The 19080-nt window shown below is 44.6% G+C and overlaps 1 protein-coding gene across 4 annotated transcripts in view; it reads right to left on the reverse strand.

Annotated features, from left to right (window-relative positions):
* Window positions 1-9910: 9910 nt before the first annotated feature.
* svila (supervillin a) overlaps window positions 9911-19080 on the reverse strand; it is a 50720-nt gene continuing 41550 nt past the window's right edge. For 3 of the 4 annotated variants that reach the window (XM_076761357.1, XM_076761355.1, XM_076761354.1), the window contains 16 exons: window positions 18782-18918; window positions 18038-18185; window positions 17816-17961; window positions 17488-17663; window positions 16858-17011; window positions 16477-16756; window positions 16188-16342; window positions 14029-14134; window positions 13427-13634; window positions 13124-13257; window positions 12855-13010; window positions 12099-12242; window positions 11751-11872; window positions 11375-11530; window positions 10912-10932; window positions 9911-10503 (listed from right to left, as the gene is read on the reverse strand). In XM_076761357.1, coding sequence (XP_076617472.1) covers window positions 10417-10503; window positions 10912-10932; window positions 11375-11530; window positions 11751-11872; window positions 12099-12242; window positions 12855-13010; window positions 13124-13257; window positions 13427-13634; window positions 14029-14134; window positions 16188-16342; window positions 16477-16756; window positions 16858-17011; window positions 17488-17663; window positions 17816-17961; window positions 18038-18185; window positions 18782-18918 — 2330 coding nt within the window. In that variant the 3' untranslated portion in view covers window positions 9911-10416. The remainder of the gene's footprint in view (window positions 10504-10911; window positions 10933-11374; window positions 11531-11750; window positions 11873-12098; window positions 12243-12854; window positions 13011-13123; window positions 13258-13426; window positions 13635-14028; window positions 14135-16187; window positions 16343-16476; window positions 16757-16857; window positions 17012-17487; window positions 17664-17815; window positions 17962-18037; window positions 18186-18781; window positions 18919-19080) is intronic. The other variant, XM_076761356.1, reaches the window with a different exon arrangement.

Raw genomic sequence — 19080 nt, forward strand, 5'->3', positions numbered from 1 at the left:
ATGAAAGCCTGTGTAGATTTAATCAGTTTTAAATGCTGCATGCTCACATTGTGGCATTGTCACCATTTCAGTCTTGCAACTGAGATTACTTATATATATGTTTATTTGACCCTTAAATACACCCCTTTGATCTTTAGATGCCTGGAACCATATGACACTAATTCATTCATTTTATTCAGCTAAAATATTTCTCTGAGTTTTGTTAGAAATCTGGGTGTCTTACAGGATCATGGATCAATCAGGAGATTGGAGGTATGTAAGTTTGCTCCAATTGTATGCAGGTTGCAGGGAATGCTGTTTCATTGATACTATTAGTCAGTTTGTGCTGTGGAACATAAGTGTGCCGTGAGAAATCGTAAGGTGTGCCGTGGAAGACTAGTCAATTTCACCTGATTGGTACTTTAAGGCTTAGAGCACCAATCAGGTGAAATCTTCCTATGTGTCTTTCTTCAATTCCTGCAAGAATATCAGCTTTGTGTTCAACTAAACAGGCCCAGGTTTCACACTGAGTGAATAAATTGAGTAAATTGAGATAGATTTTCATTGTATTTCAATAAATGTACTTTTTGTGACATTTTTGTTTGGTGGTGTGCCTTGTGATTTTTCTAATGTAAAATATGAGCCACGGCTCAAAAAGTTGGGAAATACTGCTATAAGTTAAACAGACCCAAGGATGAAGAAGCTTGTATGGCTCACTGCAGAGCAGCTCATTCGTTCATAGTGGAGGCTTTCGTTCAGACTAACTGAAAATAAAAACATGCCAGACACAACTGATCTTAACAGCCCCTGGTTGGCAGGCAGGTATTGATACAGGCAGGCTGGTATGCAGGTTTCAGCTAAGGGTTGGGTGGCAGAAGCTCAAAAGCAAAGACAGACAACAGGACAGCAACTGCAACTAGGAAGAACTGAGTGTGAGTGGGAATGGTCTGGTTAGGTGTCTGCAGGGCTGACGAGGAAATGAGATGCAGGTGAGGAGGTGGGCGGGGAAAGTCATGCAACTGAACAGCAGATGAGGGAAGTGGGAACAGGTGTGTAGATGGGGGGGACAGTCAGGTAATGTGGAAAGGACGGAAAGTCTAAAGGCATCTGGTGGGTGGATGGAAATTGCAAAGTAAGAGCCTGAGGAACAGGAACATGACAGGAGAGGAGGGACAGAGATACAGACTGAATGCTAATGTCAGCATGCTAACATGATGTTGACCATGTCCCCCTTCTTATTTTAGCGCGGTTGCTATTTAACACTAATGCAAAGTACAGCTGAGGCTGATGGGAATGTCATTTTGTTGTTGTTCTGTTTGCTGTTCTTTCGCCCAGCCACAAATGTCAACCTCATGGTGATACTCGAACAAAGTCAACAAAGGGGATCAACAAAGTCATTGAGATTCATCCTCTGGGGTCCATTAATGTCTGCACAGAAACTGATGGCAATCCATCCAGCAGTTGTTCAGATATTTCAATCTGAACCAAAGTGCTGGGCCTGACGCTGCCATCTTTAGAGCCACAGCGTGCTAGAAAGTGAGAATGAACTCAGCTTTGTCTTATATTACAGCAGCACAGGGCCCGTTTGAACAGTGTAATGCTGCACAGAAACTGTATTTTTCAATCTCTTTGCCTTTCTGTCCGTGAGACTGGGCTGCAACTTCTGTTGACACAGAGAAGTTTGCTCCGCCTGTTAAAACAGCTTTGGAGGACAGGTGTAGGTCACTCATTGCATCGGTCCACTCAGCTGACTCTGTTGATCCTCTTCTCCTCCCTGACTCATTTCATTTAGCTATTGACTATTGAAGGTAAGTCCTTATTAGCCTCCTTTATTAACCACTAATTATGCTTCAGACAGCAGCCAGCTGTTTACACACTGCAGCTTTCCCTCCAGTTAGCGTCCGGGTGTGTTGTGTTGTATGTGGGGCAGTGGGGAGGGGGGGGCATTAAATGAGCCTGTTTGTCACCTGAGGGTGAACTGTGCCACAACAGCAATGGGAATGTGTTGTTAGGGGCCCCAGAGTCTCCTCATCACTCTCTACATGCAGCACAGAGCAGTTGGAGCAGGATTGGAGTTGAACTAAAGAGAGAAGCCCAGTGTTTTTGTTTCCCTGGCTCTGGGTTTTGGAGAGCACAACAGCGAGTCCCGAGGCTGAGTCACTCTCTCCTCTTGGTTACGGCTTTTTGTGTTTTTGTTTGGATCGCTGTGCGTCTCAAATTATACACCTGACCCTCCTCTTTTCCCTGCAAACACACACCAAAAACGTTTGATGTCGAGCTCATTTAAGTTCTGAGCGGTTCATGTTTTCTAGATGATACAAGCAACCTCTTCCTGCTTTACGAATCCAAAAAGCCAAAAACAAGTCTAGCAGAAAATAACTTCAACAGTGAGCTGGTGGATGGAAAACAACCACGAGCATCATATACGTGAGCGGAACTGCATTTCGTCTCTAAATCCCTCCACCCCCACCACCACCCAGCCGGCTGTCTGCCGGCTCTGCCCTCATCATCACCCACCTGGTTAGCAGCACCCTCCCCCCACCCCCCAAAAAACATCCACTACTCTGCTCTCCACAGCAGGCTGCCAGACCCGGGGCTGGGCTGCAGGATGGAGAGGTGGAGGCGGGGATGGATGGAGGAACAGAAGGAGGGAGGGGAGTGTGTTTGTTGGTGTTGATTAGAGGATCAGAGCCTCTAATGATGCCAGGTGGCGGTGGGAGGGCAGTCTCTTGACTCCGGTCCAAAGGCCTCGATTTGGAGGTGTGCTGCACACTTGAAGTGCGCGCACACACGCACATGCACACACACACTGACTGAACACCTAATCGTGAAGTGCGTAGTAGGGGAGCTCCTCTCAAAGTCTACTAAGATACTGTTGAGTGATTCAGTGATTGGCAGAATTTTCAAGTACAGCAGGTACCATCTTCATCCAGGATGGAGGGAGTAATGTGACTTCTGCTTTCAACTTCCATCCTCAGTTCATAACAAATATTCTTTTTAAACCATGATTAGATGGAGTGTGCTCATGCAGAATGCAGTAAATAATGTGCAGTCTTCTAAAATGTTTTTATAGTATCGACTGTGGAAGAGTAAAAGCTAAACCTTGTTCAGCATTGAAAGAAAAAAAAGTTCATTTTAGAAATTATCACACAACAATTGTCAGAGAATCGACTACTTTTCAATCTCCTCAGACACTGGTCAACTTCGACCGCTTCACCATCAAGAGCATCCATATCAGCTGCATCTCACTATGCTCTGGAAACTGCTCCGTCTCAGACCAGAAAGCATCGCAGAGGGTAGCGAAATCTGCCCAACGCATCACCGCCTCTCCACTCCCCAATGCTGAGGCTGTCCAGCACAGCTCACATGCAAAAATTCTAAATTTGTCCAAAGGAGTGAAAAAAGTGCTACAAGAAGAATAAAAATTCCCAATAATAGTTGAATTGTGAATTAATATTTACTTGGGTTTCAATGAGGTGGTTCTTTCCAGGAATTTTCCCTATAATTAGTACCAGTTTACATAATTCCTTCTTGGAAACTTCCTAGGAAATAAGTCGGAAACTGTTAGGACATTACAGACCCGTAAAATACAGCAGGCTGTCTCTCTGTCTGCAGTGTATCTAGTTTTGGAAGAATTCTGCTTCCTAAGTTTCATCAGTCAACACAGTATTTCAAGTGGCAGTGACACTCCTCATTTGTTCTGCTCTGTTGAAGCAATTACCTTGAAAAGTTTTACATATGCATACAGAAGCCTCAAGTTTAGAAGATTTTGTGCAAAAATAATCTGTGTATTTGTCAGAAACTGGCAAAGTGGAAGGCAGGATCATCATGGTCTGTTAATAGCTCTGGAAAAAGTGACTAAATCGACCTTGAGTTTAAGATTATTTTGTCAAAAAATAATCCTCGGTTGCAGCCATGCCCACAACTGAGTTTTAACTTTCTTATTATTTTCCATCGAGAGGTTAATTCCATCATAAATCTGTAGAATTAAATCTGGATCTCCGCAGCGCTCGCTCTGTAGAGTGTGTGGTCCTCTCGGGCTGATGTGCCCCAGGTGGTGCGGAGCCTCCATCCAGCTTTAAAGGTGACTGTCTAAATTGGACAGGAGACAGCAGAGAGACACAGTGAGCGAAGGGACCTGAGGCACGTGGCGGCACTCCACATTTTATAAATCCACACCACTTTTATGGGCTCCATCGGGCTAGAGATCTAAATCTGGGTTAACAAGCAGAGCTTACCACTAAGAGCCCAGGGCACCAGAAAAGAGAAAAAAAGTCTTCTTTCTGAAATTCATTTCCCATAAATCATTCCGGGCCCGAGTCTTTGAAGTGGCTTTCCTAGACTTTGGACAGGAAGTGTGGGGCTTAGAGCTTTTTTCCAATCCAAAGAGGGAGAGGAGGAGAGAGGAGGAGAGAGGAGAGGAGAGGAATCAGGAACGAAGAGAACAGGAGAGACAAGAGGATTCAGGAGAGTAGACGAAAGGAAAGAAAAGGAGGTGAGAGAGGAGAGGAGAGAGGAGAGGATGGAGGAGAGGAGAGGAAAGGAAAGGAGAGAGGAGAGGAATCAGGAAATGAGTCAGGAGAGGAATCAGGAGAGGAAAGAAAAGGAGGGGAGAGGAAATAAAATGAAAGGAAGTGAGAGAGGAGAGAAGAGGAGAGAGGAGAGGAAAGCAGAGAGGAGAGGAATCAGGAGAGAAGAGGAGAGGAAAGGAAATGAAAGGAGGTGAGAGAGGAGAGGAAAGGAGAGAGGAGAGGAATCAGGAAATGAATCAGGAGAGGAATCAGGAGGAGAGGAGAGGAACGGAGAGGAGAGAGGAGAGGAGAGGAGAGGAGAACCCATAGATCCATTGTGATGCTGTGAGCAAGTGATAATCCACACATAAATAGAAACTCCGAACAAAAAGGAGACACAGCATGCAGAAGAATATGTGCTAAGCCTTCGTTGGACTCTCATTGTTCGCTGCTTGTCATCTTCTGTGGATTGAGGAGAGGAGGAGAGGGGAGGAGTGCTGCTGGGCAGGCACGCCGCCAAATGCAAATATTGTGGAATAAATGGTGCTAAAGCTCAACTGTGCCACTTTGCACCTAAGCCTGTGTTGAATTAACACTGTTATCATAAACAAAACATTATGTTAGTGTGGAAGTGGGCTGAGCGTCGGCAGATGGTTAAGAGCATTAGGGAGATACCTGCCAAAGGGTGCCTTTCACCCCCTGTTTGGGATATTAAAATTCACTGGCGAGCCATGGCTGCAAAAGCGCCCGTGGCATATGGCCCAGTAAATATTGACTGATATTTTAATTACCCTTTGCATAATCTAATAATTAATCACAAACATTACAGTTTCACCTTTCCCGCTCCTTCAGAGGTGCAGAGCGTCAAAATCCCTCGCAGTGCAGACACAGTGTGACGTGCTGTCACATGCTGATCGAGGACGGGATGCTTTTGTCCGGCTTCCATTTATTTCTAATGGCACAGCTGAAGTATTCAGATTCTTTACTTCCACTACAGGAGCGATACAACAGTATAAACATGGGGCATTATGAATGAGGCCCTGGATTAGTGCTCATGATGCAAAATGCCCCCTTTCATGGTGTTATATGTGTTATTTCATTGTTATTTTCATGTTGCCCCTGGCTGAGGTAGAACTACTTTAAGTATATATTTTATACATGTAGGCCACTTGTCATGAGAAGTGCTACTTAGCCAGGGTCATCTCATCCTGAGCTTGGAGACTAAAAGCTTATAACAATGACAGAGCCAAAAGAGATGGCCATTTACCAGGGAGGGAGGGTTGAAATAATGATGGTATTGGTTAAATTACATAGGCTCTACTATACTATACTAAATAAATACCTCTATTCGGGCCTAAAAGTCAGGGTGTCTTAGCCTCCGTCCCCTCCGTTTTGACCATTATCTCTTAAATCAGTCTCCATCAAGTCCCACATCTTTATCGAGGGGCAGTGCTTGATCTCTGGAGCGTCCCTTTAAAGGTTCCCCGCTGAGTTTTTAACCATTTGTAGCACTATGGAGCAATAGCTCTTATGAGTGAGATCCAGTCTTGTTTATTTTTTGTGCACGAGGACGCACATTTACCTGTGGAATGTTCCAAACAGGTGTTTTTGGAGAACTTTGCCAGTCTTTTGTTGCTCCTGTCTCAACTTGTTTGAAACGTGTTGCTGCATTCATTACAAGCATATATTTTTACAGAAATCAAGGTAAGACGATAAGGTCAAACATTAAATACATTGTCTTTGTACTGTTTTCAATTGAGTGTACGTCCTGGTGATTTCCCTGCTCTACCAATTTTACTAAATGGGCTTGTAAGCCGTGTAATTAACTGCAGGAATGTTTTACAGTGCTTTATGTGACACATAAAAGTTTACAAGGGGATTTCGACATTATTTGACCCGAGTAATAAAATTTCACATCTCACAGGAAATTGATGGGAAAATGGAAATATTTAAGAAACGGTCCCTTTGAAAACTTTGGACAGCACGTTTAAATGTACTTTTCAGCACTAACTAAACTGTGTTGAGGTGGAGGCAGAAATCTCCAAATCTGGGCAAATACAAGCAAAACCGCATGATTTTTTTTTTATTGGTAATTCGGGTGAACTGAACCCTTAAGCAGATAAATATATGTACTTGATTTCCACCACTGAAGGAGCCATTAAACCATCTCCGTTTTTGATTTGCTCACTGGCCTCTACTTTGCGTTCTATTCTGGTCGTGCTTTCAGTACATTTACTATACATAAGAATATAACTGGAAGCTTCTGTCTGCGTCTGTATCTACACACTGTACTGTACAGGTGTGTGTGTGTGTGTGTCATGTTTTGCATTCATGTCTTTGCATCCTGTAAAGGGATTGCATCAGAAGAAAAGCTGGTTGGAGCTCAGCACAGAAACTGGGCTCAGAGTCAAAACGGGCTCAGAGATACTACGCACACCTGACAGTGTGTGCACAGCAACGTACTGTACATCCTACTGTCTTCCTGGAGACAGAGAACGGAGGGATGGTAAGGGTTGGGGGGGGGGTGTTGGAACATGTTGCACTGAGTAGGTGTATAGGAGCGGGTGGGCGGATACGTGCCGTGTTGCACATCAAACTTCTCGCAGGCCAGAGGAGTTCAGAGGAGGCATGTGTAACAGAATAATCCAGTACAGACTCAGAATCCAGCAACTTAGCATGCAAGAGAGGGCGAGCAGATGAAAAAGCAGCGAGAACCATGCAGAGCCGTGCCAAGCTTTTTGGAACAGGCAGCAGCTTCTTCTTTCTCTTGTTGCTGTTTCGGGGCAGGCTGTCAGTAAGGCTGTTAAAATATTGAGCAACACTCAAGCAACAGTTGGATGAACAGAAACCTGCTGTGTATATTGTTCTACTGTGATTGCATGAAATTCCCCTATAATTGCTCTTGTTCCTCAACACAGGCCAACGGCTGATATTGAGAACATCTGAGAGCTTTCAGTGTGTGTGTGTGCGCAGAGCTGGAGGACAGCCTGGAAAATAAGGCTGTGTGGTTTGACAGGTTGGACGGCTGATTGTAGCTTTCACCTGCGTGTATGTGACTTCACATAGCGAGGTAATTGAGCTTTAACAGAATCCATAAAGCTGCCATGTATGGGCCATGCAGACCTAATGGTAGCTTGTTACTGCATATAAAAACCCAGAGCAGCAGTCACGATCAGACGTGTTGATAAGAGACTAACATAAAAACATAGTGACTTCCTCAGGATGGTTGCCAGTATTGATGCATTGATCTTACTTATAGAGACTGATCTGCCCTCATGTTTCAAAGTCACTGGGAATTTACATTCAGTCACTCTTGTGTGTTTTTCATGACTGAGCACCTCCTTTGGCTTTGTTAGGGGTTGTCTGCCCGGATCAGTGGTTCCCAAACATTTTCTGCCATGCCACCCTTTGGAAACAAACATAAAAAACTGAAGGACCTGCACCATTATACGCTCTCTGCATTTTAAGGGGAAACTAGCCACAAAAACCAGGATGAATCCAATTGAAATAACATTATTAAAAACACGAACTGCATATTTTCCCTACAAGTTTCTCATGAGTTTCTGTTGTGCAAATGTAAACATAGAAGTTAAACTTTGCCCAGGAGTTTTGAGCAGTGGTGGAGGAAATTTTCTGATCCTTTTATGTGGGGGAAAAAGTAGCAACACAGCACCACAAAACAGAAAAATGGCAGCTTTAATTATCAGATTACTACTGCCGATGGACTAATAGGTACATAAGCAGCATTTTACTGTTGTTGCTGGTTGAAATGGAGTCAATTTTAATAATGTCTGCTAGTTTAACCTTTAACATCCATATTTTCTTCCTGTTTAGTTAAAAGAAATCCTTAAAGTTATATCAGCTGTTATATAAATGAAGTGGAGTAAAAAGTATTGTAGAATAAAAAGAAATATTTGTAGGGGAGAAGAAGTACCTCGAAATTGTAATTAAATACAGTTACTGAGTAAATGTACTGATGTTTATGTTGGTTTTTAGATACTGAAGGCAAGGTTCTCTCACTACACTGACAGTAAACCCAGTAAGACGGACTTCAGATTGTGGATTTGACTGACACGTCTGGTCAATGACCATCATTGAATGAATCATGAATAAACCTTTGACGTCAACCGTGACAGTCTAACCAACATCAGAGCACTTCTGTCTTCTGTTTCTTTATTATTCTCAAACAGGATTTTTTTCAGCGAAGGCATTTTGATGTGTCACAGTCGGAAAATCTCAGGTGTAAACAATAAAATAAAAATTTCATTTAGCTGCTTCGGTTTCAGGGTCCTGACGTCGTGCGTGCTGGCTCACTGTCACACTGTCATGAATTCCTGGGACACTTGAATAGAGCTGAGTCATTATTAACGTTATAACTATCACCTGTGGTTGATTTTCCTCCTGATGAATCAGATTCATTCAGCTTATGCTTTTGTCCATGTTTGTCATGACTGGTCATGTGCATAACCCTTCTAAAAGCTGATTGCCCCCCCCCCCCCAGTTTGGGAATCCACTGACCGACCTGACACCAGTGGCAGTGTCAGGGATTGATGCTGGGAATCATGCCAAATGGCATCAATGAGCCACTTCTGTGGTTTGCTTCCCTATTTTTATTGTCTGACAGTAATACAGACTCAAGATAAATTCCCCAGTACTTCATAAGAAAACAACAGCAACAAACATTGCGTGAGTGTATTTTTTTTTTTCTGCTTTCCTGTACCTGTAATCATCTGGGAACCACTCAGCTTCTGTGTGTCTGGTCTTTCTGGGTACAGTAAGTTCTGTTTAGGCAACATTCAGCTGTTTGCCTGGAGCATACAGTGTTCAATGTAACTCATAGTAACAGACTAGCATGTTTAAATGACACTCACCATGAGTCCATATGATCATCTGAGTTTCTGCACCAGTACACAGTCCACAAAAATTAGTATTATACTGCCCTCTATTGGATGATAACAGTATAATACATCATATGAATGAGTGAAGTTCGTTTTGTGCCACCATGCAGTGAACTTTACACAGCATGTTAGTTAAGAACAATAAAAGGCAACACGATGTTCTGATATCCAACTTTCAGGGTTTATTTCTCTAATATTTCTTTATATCACAAAAAGTCTTCAAAATGCAGACTAGGATCTGTATACAAACTGTACACAAAGCAAGGCACTATACACTGTGGGCTTCAAAAATCAAATACATTTAATCATCGCTCTGCCTTAGCCTCTGACCTCTTTTCTATCTGAAACCATATTAAAACACGTCCAAACGAAGCTGCATCATTTGATTTGTAATGGCGAATGCTGAACTGTACAGCAGGAGAGAGCCTCTGTAATACCCACTATTTATTAACATGACACAGACCTCATCAACGTTCATTATACAGTTTATTCAATCATTTTAGCTCAGTGAATATTTATGGAGCTTTTTTTTTTTTTTATTCCTATATGGATTTGATATAAATATAAATTATTCATAATGCACAGGCATACAGAGAGTCTGATGTGGGGTGTGTTGAGCAGGCTGACAGGCCTGCTCCCACTCTAACAGATGGCTGCATGGCTGACAGCGTAACGGCACTGGCTGTTCTGTGTATGGTACATATGTACAAACATTAACAGAGTGTGACTTTAAAGAACTATTAACACATCCACTCAGAGGTGCAGCCGCCTACATTTTGTCTCCTACTTACACGAGCAAAACACCAACACAGACGGGAAGGAAATCTGCAGCACAAGAAGCTGGCACACCTCTCATTCACTGCTCGCCACTTCCACACCTTCATTACTCCCCTCGCCTCCCCTCAGACCACCATTAGAAGGCTGGCTCAGCAGAAGTGAGCCTCTGTTGTGTCCAGACGTAAACAAAAGAGGAGACAAAACAACCTCCTGGTGGCTTTTTTCTGATGTCTTCAGGTCAGCTCAAGCATTTAGAAAAGTCCTTTGGCTTTCTTCAAGTTCACCTGCTTCCAGCCAGGCAAACCGCTGTACTCCTCTCTGGTCATCTCCAGGGCTTTCTGTGGGAGCAGTCGTGCACACCATCAGCATGAGGCAGTCGCAGTCACATGATAGATGACCGTACAGAATTTCAAACCAACAAATCCTGCTGTTTGCGTGGTGAAGAGTGACAACACACTCATGCATTGTGAGAGTAACAGCACAGACATCACTCATCAATTCACGTCCTCAGTAAAACATGGTCTGTTTCAAAGATGACAAAGAGCTCATATCTCCAGGATACGGTGTCCACACCAGCTTGTGAGTGAACAGCATGCTAAACAAATGTTAAATGTTTTATCAGAGAGAAAATAAGAAGCTGTGATGAGGTAGAGTTGGACACAAATGGACAATGGTCAAGTTGAGTGAGGATGCTGTGCAACAGGAGCACCAGTCCAGGTCATCCATGCTCAAGACAGACGACTCACCTTCCCATAAGCCCCTACACCCTGGGGGGTTAAGTGAGTGAAACAGGTAAGTTCACAAAAAGGTCAAGAAGATGGAGAGAAGATGGTGGGACATGATGAAGGAAAAGACCATGAAAAGAAAGAAGAAGAGAGCAATGAACAGAAGGGAAATCGGAAAAGGCTGAGTGACTGATACATAACCATAGATAAAACATTTCCAGAAAGTAGTCTGACTTGTGCACATTATGATATTATGATATTCAGCCTGTGATTGATGGCGATCGACATCCAATCACCTGTTTTGAAAGCTCCTGTCTTTCAAGAAAGACTCTTTACCTGCTAAATGCTCCACTATATTCATGTTATTTTACTCATTCACTGACATCAAGTTAACAGGAAAACTATGCATGTGGTTGTGATTTATTAGTGTCGAGAAGAACCATGTATCTCCTGTAAAGTATCACCAGAGACCGTCTGTTCTCACCTCAAAGTCCTCATCGGACAGGTAGACCTCCAGGCGAAGAGGGTCAACGCCTTCGGGCAGCGGCCGGGCCAGAAGATCCGCCAGGGGGTATGTGGTCTTACAGAGCCTGGCCAACACGTCCTCCACCAGAATAATCTGGTTACACACCTCTGCCTCCTGAGAGCACACGCATACACACAGTATATATAAAATAGAGTTGGATAGCAGATGATAATTGCCTACACCTGGACTGAGCTGTGGCTATGAAACACTCTGGGTACTGGTGTTTCAGTACAGCATATACACTAATGGCTACAGGCAGACACTGTGAGCAGCACTGCTTCATGTCAGACGATGTGGCTGTGAGTAATCGGATGAGATGATTTGATCCACACACCCTCTCAGTGATCTCAGCGATGTCCTCTCTGTGCTCCCAGCTGGGGAACATGTTGGTGAAGGTGAGGGGCTCCAGACCAGCGTGGATCAGATAAGCTTTAGGAGGCTTCTTCTCATTCTTTTCTGTGGAAACAAAACAGCATAACATGGGTTTCCTTTTTATTTATCTCAGTGTGAAGCTGTCATTGTTTCAGTGTTTTGCACTGCACTCAACTCTGTGGCTACTGCGGTTTTCAACCTAACAACTAGCTCTGAAACAAGTAGCTAAAATGCTCCAGCAAATGTTGCAGCAAAAGAGAATGGTGAAGTGTTGCATGTGTCTCATTATAAGAAGAATGGAGGAGAATACTTCTACAGTACTGCAGCACAGTCTCCATGGCACACTTCCTGTCTGAGTCCCAGCGGATTCGGGCTGAGCCGGTGCTTTCGCTATCCTGAGGCCACCAGCCCTGCCACAGATACACCTCATGATGGTTGTCCACCAGGAACAGGCCTGAACATCAGAGAAAGAAAACACCATTTCAGACCCTCAGAGTGGTTTAAGTGGTTCCTCATTGTTTCTTTCAGGTAGCTAGTTCATGGGTAGGAGTTGGTCTTAGGTTTACAAGTTTAATGCAAACACATGGTAACTCTTTAGCACATACCAAAGTGATCATGGAGTGATCCTCCTGACATAACACTGATCCCTCTCTGCACACATTTTAAGCCATCACCTTCACCTCCCGAGGAGTTCCAGAAACTTTTTAGATTTTCAAAATAGGTTTTGCGAGAACACGGCAGGAAAAAGATAGAAAACCTATTTACACTATTTATGCTACACTAAATACACTTTCAAATTCCTGAAAACGTAGCTTTAGAGCTGCTGGAAGTTTATTTTATTTATTTAGTTTATTTTAATTGTAAAATGTCCCTCTCAGTACACTTTTGGTCACAGTTCTTAACCAATAAAACAATAACGAGTCATTTTGGTTATGTGTTATGCATAAAAAAATAATATCCACTGAAGTGAAGAAGTGAAGAAATGCGCGTGGGTCAAAAACACCCTATAAATAAAATGTATTATTATTATCTTTACATGTACAGTCAGACAAATGCATGTGCGTACCTGGCTGGGAAGCTGCATAAAGGTCCTCCTGCAGGAAAGGCATAGAGTTGACGAGCTTTGGGTCTCTGGCAGGGTACAGAAACTCCACAGCTGTAAATTCCCCTGAGCTGCTGCTCAACTGGTACAGACGTGGTGTGAAGTTAAACCTCCCTGGGTCTGAGGGTCAAAGGTCAAGCAACACATAACCAAGGACATTATTTACTGACACCATCCACAGCTCTGATTACAGTAAAGAAATAAAAATGATTTCACACTCTTTGGTGCCCCACCTTGCAGCATGCAGTCATACGCCTTCCTGTCCCTCCTGCCGAGGGGTTCCCAGAATCCTGTGGGCTCTGCTCCCTCGTCACATTCCCGGATGGTCATCTTGCTGCTGCTGTGGAGGCCAGTTTCCAGAGGACAACTGCACAAAGACAACAGGTGTCACACTGACTGATGGTAGCGTCTGCATCTCAATACATACTGCAAGATAATCAATAGAGGTTTCAAGCACTGTGTTGGTTAATTGTTGGCAGAAGTTAAATGAAATGTCACTTTGACTTGTGCCGACTGAAAATCAGCTTTCCACTCACTGCTCTTTGATTTTGTTGGCAGCGGTGCGTGCCACCTCCCGCGTGTGTGTCTGAGACTTGCAGCCATGCCACAGGTAGATGAGGGCCTGGCTAACGCTCAGCAGCACCATGGAGACCCTGGAGCGCAGGCTGCTGCAGTGACAGGCGACCTCCAGCAGGTGGCCCTCCACCTCCACCTCCCCCCTTACACAGTACAGACGCCAGTCATCTGAGGGGGAAGAGGGGCAGAGTCAGAGGCCAGGGAGATGGACACATGAGCAAAAAAAGTGAAAATTAACTTAAATATAACTTGTAGCCTCAAGAGGAAAAGCTCAGTTGTTTGAGGTGTGGGAAAACACAGAGCTCCTGAAAGCTTCAGTGGGAGTGTTGATCCCTCAGGATGGTTTCTATTCTTACAATCCAATTGTTCTCTAAGCTACAACACAGTTCTCATATATATGAGTCACTCATTATGGGCAGATGATGAATTTATATGACTGCTGCAGAAGCCATGGCTGTAAATGAAAGTCTAAGAAGCCATTGTGAGTCTCGTTCATTCAGAACTGCCATAGATCAAGTAGAACTCAGAAAATATGGATCTTAAAGCAGTAACGTGGGCTTACTCTGTGAGTTCTCCTCCTCCTCTTCTCTCTTCCCCGAGTGGACGACCATCCCTCCTTTGAAGCACTGCAGGAAACACGGAGGCTCCTTACCCTGCTGGACCTGAACCTGGAGGGAGATCAAACAGGAGTGAAGCCTACACAACCCCTATGTACAAAAACTGATGATTCACATTCACACGCCCACGCACACACACAGTATGGATAGTTAAAAACGAGCCCAACCTGCAATCAGACTACTTTACTTTCAAGTAGCTCTCCAGAAAAACAAGCCCAAATTCATTTGGGTGGAGGACTGTAACTAAAATATTTTAACATTAGTGAGGTAAAAATGCAGCCAATGATTATTTGATTCCTCGACTGTGTGGAAATCTGGGGTTTATTCACCAAACATCCTCAGGCTAAAAGGAGAAACTTAAGTAGTCTTTGGTTTTTGGTCTAAGAGTGATTCACAAAGCCTTTTAGTGCTAAAAGTAGGTCCTTAGTCTGAGAGAAGTTAGAGGTGATCCAGAGGACTCCTAAATCACTAAGACCTGCTCACAGCCAGTAATGTGCTGCAGATAAAAGGCCTCATCGTGTCAGCGTTTTGTAAAAATAGAATGACAATGAACTTTTAATTCATATTTTGATGGTGGCCATGAAAGGAGTCGGTCGGCTCATCAACAAATGGAAACAATCCACTAAAGAGGTAACAGTCTGTATGACTCCATGCTGCTTGGGCAACAGTAAAATCCAGTTTGCATGCTGATGATTTCAGCCGTCTGACAGAATTATTCATCAAACCGACGTGTTTGATGAATAATTAGGTGTTGTTCCACCACGAGCCTTCACAACAGCTTCAGTGCGCACAGTCTTCAATCATAAAAGATATTCTCTTTCAGACTGGCGACGATGGAACGCTGTCTAACATGTTGCTCCAGCATCTCCCATAGGTGCCCTGCTGGGTGGAGATCTGGTGACTGTGGAGACTATAACATATGATTATTTTCATGAGGGCATTACTTTATTGGAAACATAATGTCTCATGACACATGAATTAAAGATGCAAGTTTTCATACCAAAACACTTCATCTTATGTAGACAGTAGACAATATTGCTGTAGTAATAGTAATATTTCTACAACACAATATTTAAGATGATGATCTAAGATGCACAACACTTATTTTCTCATTCATAGAAAGTAACAACAGCACAGAGCCCAGTGATGTCTCTGTCAGGACCAGGAATGGAAAGAGAAAGACTGGTGCTGACAGAGATACACCACAGAAGAAGAAAAGGTTCTCTGAGTTCCAGGGCCCAGAAAAATAAATGCCTCCAGAAACAAAGAAGGGACCACAAAGAGGAAGAGGACCTTGGAGCCTGAACCCTCGGGGGACCTTGCCAGGAAAGAGGAAAGTCACCAAAAATGGAGATGGACCAAGAAAGAGAAAGAGGGTCTCTGAACTGGACCAGAGACATAAGGAAGCTGCCTCATCTTCTGTGGAGGCTGGAACACCAAAGAAGAAGAGGGACAACACCACCACAACCACCTCAGAGGAAACCAGTCAATGGGAGTTTGAGGCGAAATACCAGCAACTGAGGCCGCTGGGTGAGGGAGGCCATGAATCGGTCGATGCTGGTTAGAGGAGAATAGATCTTTTTGCTGTGGTCCTGGAACATCCAGTCCCCTCCACTGACCCCCTTAAATACGCTGAGGTCAAAGGAGGGTCCCTGCAGGAGGAGAAGGCCAGAGTCATTCTGAAACAGCTGGTAGAAGCAGGCTGGAACCTTTGATCAGGAAACCTTTACTACTGGGACGTCAAGGTGGAAAACATCTTGACTGAGACTAGTGCTGATGTGCTGTGCTTGAGGATGACTGACTTCAGCCTCAGCTGCTTCACAAAGGATCTTCTATCATACCTCAGCCCACATCCCACCAGAGTGGTACCAGTGCTGGATCTATTGGCCCGCTCCCACTACAGTGTGGCAGCTGGGGGTGGTCCTGTGCGACATGCTAAACAGGCGCACGTGATTTCAGACAAGAGGGCTCCTGAGCAACAAACTCAACATCAACGAGGACTTGCCTGTGTCTGGCTGTAGACCCTCAGCGGCTCCAGCATTATGTTTTCTTAATGCATATGACACACACATATACACACACACGCTCTCTCTCTTTCACAAACCTGTGCTCCCCGCTCCTCGTCCAGCTCCACCGTCATCAGTGCTGATGTTCCCTTCTCGCTGACGGTGGCGTTGCGGCCCTGCCAGAAGAAGTAGCAGCACTTCTCCTTCCCGGGCCCCGCCGTCTTCACCTGCTCTGGGTTCTGCCTCCTCCCAACTGATGACAAGAGATTGTTAGAGAGAGACAATGATGTGTTTATCCAAGACCTGACTACAGCTCTGGAAAACTACAAAATGCTCCACATGGTATTACAAGAAACTGTTGTTTGTGTGAAAATAGATGGCACCAACCTGCAGTGCTGACCATGTACTTCCACTTCATCACGTACGTGTCGCCCTCGTGAAACTGGCCGATGCTCTGGCACGGCAGACGGCTGTAGTCGAACTCCAGGATGTGCCACACCTCCACCGCCAATGTGCTGATCTCGTAGCTCCGCCAATCCTCTGCCTCCACCAGGCCGTAGCCCCGGCCCACGTTGAACCCGTCCAGTCTGGTGGAGACGGGTCCTTGATGGAGGGGCAGCATCAGGGAGGCGTCATATGCGTGGGGCTGATCAGAGGTGGACTGCTCCTGGCGTGCAGAATGATGGCAGAGAGGGACAGAATCAGATCCTTTGTGTCACACTGACTACAGCAGAAAGACTTCTGAGATACTGAAGTACTTCCTCATACCTTCTGATCAGCGATGTGGTCATTGGTGTTTTTTGTGGGACTGGGCGTTTTCCTGGAGTCACTCCAGTCCAGGAACTTCTCTTTGAACAGGGTGGTTTCATTGTGTTGAGTCAGTCTGCCGAACACTGCCCAGTCAGGCCGGCCCTGGCCTTTCCTGCAGGTGAGAAAACAGTCAGTCAGTGACACAACACCTGGACGTGTTCTCAAGACACTGTTGTAGTAGCAGCAGTCATCTGTGGCGTTCAGGAAGGACAAATATTAGCAGCATTTAGACCATCAAGTGAGATTGAAGACTACAATAACAACATTATTTATGCTTTAGCTGCTTCTTTACCACCGAATTCAATAGTACAATGAACTATTGCACACACAACTGAATTTAAAACACAACGTTTACAACAAACTTCACTGCAGGTTTTACAGATTCGATCAAGTTATTGTGGTAACTGACAAACATCCATCATAACAGCATGTGTAATCAGGGTAAAAAGGCAAACTTTGACTATGGTAACAACAATTGCATGACAGGGTAACAGCTCAGTGCTTCAGCCTACATTAGCTGTTGGGCTCAGCTCAGGTTCAGGTTTCTTATCTAATCATGCATGTGTGCTGTAGTCTGTGCTTCCATACTTGGGTATGAGTGGGTTGCACTCTCCCGGGTCGAGCGGGTTGATGTCACAGTTGGTGTAATCGAAGGTGCCGTTCCACAGGTGCTTGGCCAGCTGGAAAGCCACCTTCCTCTGTGCCAGCGTCACTTCCTTTCCATGCCATATGTACATCTCACTGCCAAAGTCAAACACCAAAACCTGCACAGAAACACAAACAGGGTTTATTTTGCTGTCTCCTACACACAGTGGCTTTAAATCCCTGTGTTAAAAACATGCAGAAGATGTGGCTGCAGCTTGATACATTCAAGATAAACGTTTCCAGCATGTTCAGACATGCCAGGGTGTCTGACCTCCTTGGGGTTGAGCAGGGAACATCGGGGCATCTTGGCCCAAAAATCATCATCTGGAACCAGTTTGTCATCCATCAGGCGGTAAATACAGTTTGTCTCCACAATGGCTCCCTCATACAGCTCGTCTTCGTCTGGTGTCCCTGCAGCTACAGGAACAAAGACATCAGCTTGCACGTCAAGGCCTCAGGGTTTTAAGGGTTTCTGTCAGATATGAATGCTTACACTGAAAACTCGACTGCCCTCCCAGAATCTTCCAAAAATCCTTTGCGGCATGGCTGTGCGTGCTGACGCCCTCCTCGATGACCTGCACATGGTTAGCACGGCAACCCAAATCTCTCTTGCTCTGGATGAAGTTTGCTAGCTCTGAAGCCTGAATGACAGGAGAAAAACTTTTATTACGTTATACTGATGAGTTCTGTCAAGAAAATATCAGACAAATTTAACACAATGAGGAACAAATACACACATTTTTTAGGTTCATTTTATAAAACTTTGTCATTTTGGGGGGAGAAGTTTCAAGTCAATTCGTCAAAATGTCTGAAATTCGATGAACTGAATTCGAATAGCCCCTCATAAATAAACTGGGCCACGACTCAGAGCCTTCCTTTTTGTCCAGTTGAGGTCAGTGTTTTGTTCAGCCAATCAAAGGTCAGCAGACCAGTCTAGGCTTTAAACAATAACCTTGTTCTGTGTCCATTTCCTGCAACAACCCCCAGTCTCTCACTCACCCATACACACACACACAGACACACACACCCCTTTCCTTTCTGTCACCACACACACACTTCTTCCTGTGCTGTCTGTGCCACTGTTGCTTCCTCCCACGGCCGTGTTTACATCCTGCATGTGAAGTCTGCCCTACATAACAGCACCCTGACTCCACTTGTGTTGATAAGGCTGAAAGTCCACCAAATCTAGCTTGTTTTCTCATCTTTTAGGTTATTTTGCAGCGCTCGGACGGCAGACCTTGTTCTTCTCGATGACGTTGGCGAACTCTCCTGTCCAGACGAAGCAGTGATGTGGTGTGATGAGCAGGAAACAGTCCCCACTGTTCAGGGAGGACGCTCTGGGCTCCACTAGCCTGGTCTGGACGTGCCGTCGGCCTGGAGATACACAGACAGGAAAAAAACAAAAAACACACACGCAGACAGGTGGCTTATCAGTGACAGCTCCAATTATCATTGTTAGCCTGCCTAGATTATCACACTCTGGTTGTGGGGCAACACTGTGCCACTATATGACCCTGTTCATGTATGCACATGTAT

The sequence above is a fragment of the Chaetodon auriga genome, chromosome 21, assembly GCF_051107435.1.
Source record: "Chaetodon auriga isolate fChaAug3 chromosome 21, fChaAug3.hap1, whole genome shotgun sequence".
Lineage (NCBI taxonomy): Eukaryota > Metazoa > Chordata > Actinopteri > Chaetodontiformes > Chaetodontidae > Chaetodon > Chaetodon auriga.